The sequence below is a fragment of the Helobdella robusta genome, assembly GCF_000326865.2.
Source record: "Helobdella robusta unplaced genomic scaffold HELROscaffold_41, whole genome shotgun sequence".
Classification (NCBI taxonomy): domain Eukaryota; kingdom Metazoa; phylum Annelida; class Clitellata; order Rhynchobdellida; family Glossiphoniidae; genus Helobdella; species Helobdella robusta.
The window spans coordinates 485,525-493,024 of NW_008704941.1; the positions used below are offsets into that span (position 1 = coordinate 485,525).

Here is a 7,500-nt window from a genome sequence, read left to right on the forward strand (position 1 = left end):
CCCCAAAAAGAAACAGACCCCCCCCCCCCCCCCCTCCCACACACACATAAACAAACACACTCACAAACACACACATAAACAAACACACCGAGACACACAGAGAGAGAAAGAGAGAGGGAGAGAGAGAGGACAGAAACTTTTTAAGATTTTCTTCTCTCTGAAAATGCAATACAAGAAAATTGCAGAAAATTATAGGGAAATTGCTGTCGGTGTAGAAAATGTCAGTGTGCCTCTGTGTGTGTGCGTGTGTACGTGTGCGTGTCCGTGCGTGCGTGTGTTGTATTCTGTTTTTTATATGCGATTTATTTACGCGTATTCTTGCGTTGCTTTTGTGTTTTTGCTGGGCGTATAATTTTATATTTTAGATGTACGAAACTTGATAGATACTGAAAATGTTTGATAGTTCAGTTTTTTGCGTGTTGTATGTATGTGTGTATGTGTGTGTGTGTGTATGTTTGTGCGAGTTTGTATGTTTTTTTAAATGCAAGTGTTTGTGTTCTATGCGTGGTTGATACGTGCGAGCACTTGCATATGTGCTTGCACGGCATTTACACAGTCCAAGTACATCTATTCACACGCGCTCACACGCACACACATAAACACACGCACACATAAACACGCACACACAAACACAAACACGCATAAACATATACGCTGATGCTTTACAATGACTAACAAGCAACAATTGAAATGCAAGGATGGCGAAAAAGAAACCAATTATAATAAGGTGCTGCGTTTAAACTTTCAAAGAAAAGTAAGATGATGACGACGACGACGATGATGATGATGACGATACTGATAATAATGGTGATGAAGACGATAATGATGATGATGATAATGGTGGTGGTGATGATGATGATGATAATGGTGGTGGTGATGATGATGTTGATAAATAGATGTTACAGAATACGTTGAAGACTGGTATTGTAATCGAGTAATACAAGAAAAGTGATGATGAAGAGGCAGATGATGTTTTTTTGACGTCAAATTTCTCTGTGTACACATGGATGTCATATGCGTGTGTTTGTTTGTGTGTGTTTGTATGTGTGTCTGTGTGTTTGTTTTTTGTATGTATGTATGTTGTTGTGTGTCTTTCTATTATTCTTTATGAGTACTAATACCATTTTATGATTGCTTTTTCTGTAACTTTTAGAAGCGCATGTATTTATCAAAATTCATTTTAGTCGTTATTCTACGACTTTAAATATAGTCAAGACTACTGGCATTATTTTTTGTATTATTAATATTAATAGTATTATTTTTTTTATTTTTATTATTATTATTATTATCGTTATTGTTATTATTATTGTTGTTGTTGTTATTGCACCTACTCTAGAGCATAATAGCATCGCTACATCAAAGAATCGCTGCAAGTTGGTCTATTGAAAACTCTGCTACACACACACACACACACACACAAACACATACACACTCACACATACATACACACACACATACACACACATACATACACACACACACACACACACACACATAGGTACACACGAACACGTACACACACATACACACACAAACACAAACAAGCTCACACACACACTTACATACGGACAATCAAATTCACACTACACGCACACACACCACATAAATATAATAATGTACACAAATATACATACAGGCGCGCCACACACACATACATACACACCTATATCATTTATTTATTCATCAAAAATACTTCAAAATTTACAATTAACGGCGGAAAAAGATTTTTTTTTCAAAATTTTTTCGTAAACTTAAAAAATAATTATAGAAAATAAAAACATTATGACGTAATTGTTAAAGAAATACTACACAAACACGATCGTCACACTCAAATAATAAATACATGAAAAATTAATAATATTATTATTCATTGAAAAGAAATAATTACCCAATTAATATTAAAATAACTTTAATTGTTTTAATTAATTTTAACAATATAACGCTAAAATTGTTAACAAAATGATAAAATGCAATAAAATTGCGTTCAAACATACTACATAAATATTAAATATTTTTTTAAATTAAAATAAAATTAATATTTTTTGTCAAAACAAATTTCTGCTTATATTAAGAAGTTTTTTTAATCTACTAAAACGCCTCAAAATTTGTATAAATTAATTTGAATAAATAATAAATAAATAAATAAATATATATAAATAATATGTATAGATTCAAATGTATGTTAATTCACATATAATACATACAATATACACATGTCGCCACATTTGCGTTCACATACGTTCATTCATACGTTTGTTTGTATGTTTGCTCAAATCTTCATTTTGATCATTCATTTAACTTTTAATTCATCATTTAATATTTCGTTCATTCATTCACTTATTTATTCATTTATCCATTTATTGATTTGTCTATCCATTCATTATTCGTTTATTTAAATGACAAAAATTGAGTGATAAAAATATAAACCAAACTGCAACAGTAGTTGGCAGCAATAACCCACACCACCACCAGAAGCAACAAAAACAACAAAATGTATTCGGTCTCGGTCATTTTTAAAGGCCGACCAGCCGAATACTGCAATTGCAATCTCCGTTTAAACCAGCACTTTTTAGGATTGCAGAACAGCAATTGCTGGTTATTATAGTCGTCATAGATCTTAAAACATTAAAATTTCAGAAGATTGAATATTATATCGATAAAGAATTGTTGGATGGGCATGGATTGCCAACTGTTCTTGTTTCGATAGCTTATTTTTCATCCTAAAATTTTTTTTAATCCATGATAATTCGGCTTTTGGCTTCGTCTGAATAGTAGATCAACTACTTGGTTGTCCGGCCAAATTCACTATTCTGACCATCTCCAACTTAAATGGCAGCAACCCCAAGTACAACAACCTCCAACAACAACACGGCATTTGTGTGTACTGTGATGAACATACAACAACATCTTTGTGCCCATACAAATTCCTCAGGTACGCACAATAATCTTACGTACACTTAACATTTTTCTATGCTTACGACAGCAACAACAAAAACAACAACAACAGATATATACATAATGAGGACAACGATACGCTTATATACAGCAGCATCAACAACAACAAACGTGAACAAAACATTTCAAGCCGACAAAGTTGCGTGATTGTACAGCTGATTACAAGCATGCCAGCTGACGGGATATTTGCCGCAAGAAACACCACCACCGTTACCACCATTTATATTCTGACCGCCACTGCTACTACTACTACTACTTCCACCACCGCCGTTGAATTGGTGATAGTAATGATCCGGTGGTGATGGGTAGCCGTTGAATATGTAATTATTGTAATTAACTTGAAACTCGTTGTTTCTACTGCTGCTGCTGTTGTGGCTGTTGTGGCTGTTGTGGCTGTTGTGGTTGTTGTAGTGAATGTTGTTGTATATGTCTGTCGCAATGCTGTGGCTGCTGTTTGTGGTGCCACCGAAAAATTCATTGTTGTGGTTTGGATCGGTGGGAACAAAAAATGAATGCGTCCAGCTGGCGAGAGAGGAATGGGGTGGAGGTGACGATGGTGAGGAGGACGACAAGATTTTGTGGTCGCTGGAGTTTTTGCTGTTTTGGTAGGGATGGTAGAAGAGTTGGTGGTGGTTTGGGTGCTGGTAGTTGTTGTTGCTGTGTTGTTGTTGCTGTTGCTGCTGCTGTTGTTGTTGTTTGCATGAGTTGCCGTTGACGTGGCTTGAGGATTTTGTGGTCATTCTTGTGGACACAGTTGCAGTTGCAGAACTGGAAGTTGCTGTAGCGATAGTAGTTGAGTGAGATTTTGTTATTGGTTGTGTTTTTGTTGTTGTTGATGAGGATGAAGATACGGACTGTTGTTTGAGAAGATTGTTGAATGAACTGCTTAAGCTGTTGTTGTTGTAGTCGTTGTTGTTTTTGAGGGGTGTGATGTGATACAGGGTAGGGAGATAGGAGTTGGAACTTTCATAAAGATATTTGACGTTGTTGTGGTTGAGTTGTTGCTGAAGTTGTTGCTGTTGTTGTGAGGGTTGTTGAAATGAAATTTTTTCATCTACTCCTGGAGAATTTGGCTGTTGTTTCAATAGAAGCTGCTGTTGCTGCTGCTGCTGGTAGGGATGATTGTTGTCAGGTAGCGAATTATCATCCGCAGTCATGTGATCTCTGCTGGGCGAATCTTCATTAGTTGTGGAGCTGCTGCTGTTGTTGTTGTTGTTGTCTTGCTTTTCCACTTTATCAACCACACCGCTGTTGTTGCCATTGCTGCTGCTACCTGTGCACTGCTGCTTTATCAACTTCTTCACTTTGCTCCGTCGGTTTTGAAACCAGATTTTTACCTGTTAGCATTCGTTATTATCATCGTCGTCATCATCTTATCGTCATCATCATTCTATGTCACCATTTCATCATTCGTGTCAATAGAAGGAAAATGACTCAATTTTAATTCAGCTCTCCATACAAATGCTCCTCTGTTTGGCGATAATTCAGAACAAAATGTGAAAGTTATGCTACTCGGAATACTGAAACGCACGGAATAATGGTTGCAAATGATTTGGCCTCTTTCAAAATTTTGGTAGGCGCGTTAGCTCCGTCGGTAAAAGTTCCGTGTCTCGAGTTATTATAGCGCAACGATCTGATTCGAATACTGTCTGTTTGAAACAATCATCTCTGTAACTATCATGAGTATGATGCAGAGCTTAAACACAAAACATTATCTGTACTAAGCGACTGGTTGTGTAATAGATCAATCAATCATGAATTGCTTAATCAGTCAAACAATCGGTTGAACATTTAATCAGCCATTCGATAAATCAATCAACCAACCAGCCAATCAATCAATCAAACAACAAACCAGTCAACCAATCAATCAACTAACCAGCTAATCAATCAATCAATCAACCTGCCAACCAACCAACCAGCCAATCAATCAATCATCCAATCAGCCAACCAATCAACTAATAAATCAATCAATCGACCAATCAACTAATCAATCAATCAATCGACCAATCAACCAACCAACCAGCCAACCAATCAACCGACCTGTGTTTGGGTTAAACCGAGAGAGGCGGCCAACTCAGCTCGTTCAGGGAGAGCAAGATACTGGGTCCTCTGAAACCTTCTGTTCAGTTGCTGCAGCTGCAGACTTGAATATATCGTTCGTGGTTTGCGCATCTTCTTCTTGCCAACTAAGCCAACCATGTGTTCGTTTTCCGGTTGCTGCTGCTGCTGCTGTTGATGCTGATGTGTGGCTGACGTCAATTTATTGCCGATGATGTTGCTGATGTTGTCGAGTTGATTTTGATGTTGTAGATGTTGGTGGTGATGATGGTTGTGCTGGAATGGTGGTGGTTGGTGTGAGTGTTGTCCGAGGAATGTATGTAAGTTCAGTGGATCGTATGATGCGGACGACGATGATGATGAGGAGGAGGAAGATGAGGAGGAGGAAGAAGAGGATGCTGCTGCTGATGATGATGATGAAAGAGAGGAGAACGATATTGTTGCAGGTATATCTGTTTTGAAATTTGAAAAAATTGTTTTTTTAAACGTTCGACTTTATCACCATCATCTCGATGACATCATCTTCAATCAAATATTTTAAAAAGGTTTAAAATTTTATAAATATTTTAATAATGAAAATAAATTAACAAGTCACGCGATATACATAAACAAAAACAAATCAGTAAATAAAACTCCCGTGTTTTTATACTACCATAAATAATTTTGTTTGCAAAATATATACAATCTTTATACAACCATAAGCAAGACTATATACAAACTTCATACAAACCAATACTACCTTTCACGTACAAAGTTTATACATGCAAACCGCGTGCAAACCACATACAAATGTACCTTGTACTTATATATATATATATTTGTATATATATATATATATATATATATATATATAATTTTATATAATGTATTTTCAAAATTAAATTTAAAATATATATTGAAATAAACGCATTTTATTTTCTTTGCTGTGAAAACAACATTTTGACTAGTAACTACATAGTTTAAAATTATAAATGTTGTAATACCATAGCAATATTCCGATAAAAACAACAACAATAATAATAATAATAATAATAGTAATGATAATAGCAACAATAATAGCAACAAAAAAATAAAATATAGGTGGATTAGCTCAGACTGCAGAAATGTCATGGAATCAGTCCAATTGAGTTTCTTGTTACTATGGGTGAATGTTCAAAAAGAAAAAAGTGATAGTGGTAGGCCCACCCGTGTGACCAAAAAAAGAATTTGAGAACAAAAATTATATAAATTATAATTATACAAAATTATAAAATTATAAATTATTATGTTTCCGCAAACTCACGGGTATTATTTAACGTTGGTATAAATAGAAAAAAAAATATGCAAGTGTGATACAGTTTATCATCATAAAAGCTACGTCAAAAAACCCCCCAAAGATATATAATACCATAGACAAGTCTACAACACAAATATAACAACATAGACACCGAAACATAGATAAAATTACATAGACATTTTAACGGTGACGTTGATACGTCCATGGACAAATCAACGACAACTAACTCAATCCTCTGGCTACGTTCGGCAAATGTGATGCTGCCATACACGAGCCATACGTTGGGTAGAAAGTTCTAGAAGGATTTTGATAATCACGTGATAGGTGGCCAATTTTGTTTACGTTGTTGTTGTTGTTTATGTTATTGCAGTTGTTATTATAAAGGATTAAGTTATTATTAATGTTGTTGTTTTTGTTGTTTACGTTCTGGCGGATGTTGTCAAATTGTTGTGAAACCACTGTGAGATGTTGTTGATGTTGTTGTTGTTGATGATGTTGTTGATGTTGTTGTTGTTGATGATGTTGTTGTTGATGATGTTGTTGTTGTTGATGATGATGTTGTTGTTGTTGATGGTGTTGATGTTGCTGTTGTAACTGGACGTACACACTATCATCATCTTCTTCTTCATCTTCATCATTATCGTCCTCATCAATAGCATTATGAGTGTTGTTAATGTTGTTATTATTATTGTTGTTGTTGTTGATGATGTTATTATGATGACAATGATTGTCTATAAGTTCGTCACCATCATTGTATGTAACAGCCATTGAGTTGTAGCTGCAATAAACTGAGTGCTTTTGTGTTGTGGCTGCTGTTGTTGCTAATGATGCTGATACTGATGATATTGATGATGATGACAATGATATTGATGATGTAGATGATAACGACGATGATGATTGTGATGGAGAAAAATGTAGTAAAGATGCTGAAGTTGTTTTTGTTGATGATGATGATGATATTGAAACCTGTGAAGTTACTGATAACGATGCTGATGAGGATGTACTGAACGCTAGGAATGATGATGATGACGACGATGATGGCGATGATGACGTTGAGATGAAATTTTCTGTCACGTGGTTTGTAGGAAAAGATAATGACGAAGATGATGACGAAGATGATGACGAAGATGATGACGATGACGATGACAATTGATTGGACATCACAAAATCTCTTAACACCTAGAATGGGCTTATAAAAATTAGTAAAAATT

At 35.3% G+C, this 7,500-nt stretch overlaps 1 protein-coding gene across 1 annotated transcript; it reads right to left on the bottom strand.

Moving 5' to 3' along the window:
* Positions 1-4,238: 4,238 nt before the first annotated feature.
* Positions 4,239-5,127, bottom strand: HELRODRAFT_138579 (hypothetical protein; the record flags this gene model as incomplete). Its single annotated transcript, XM_009025346.1, has 2 exons — positions 4,239-4,292; positions 4,996-5,127. Coding segments are annotated over 2 exons (186 nt in total), but the record flags the coding sequence as incomplete, so codon positions are not given.
* Between the last annotated feature and the right edge of the window lie 2,373 nt (positions 5,128-7,500).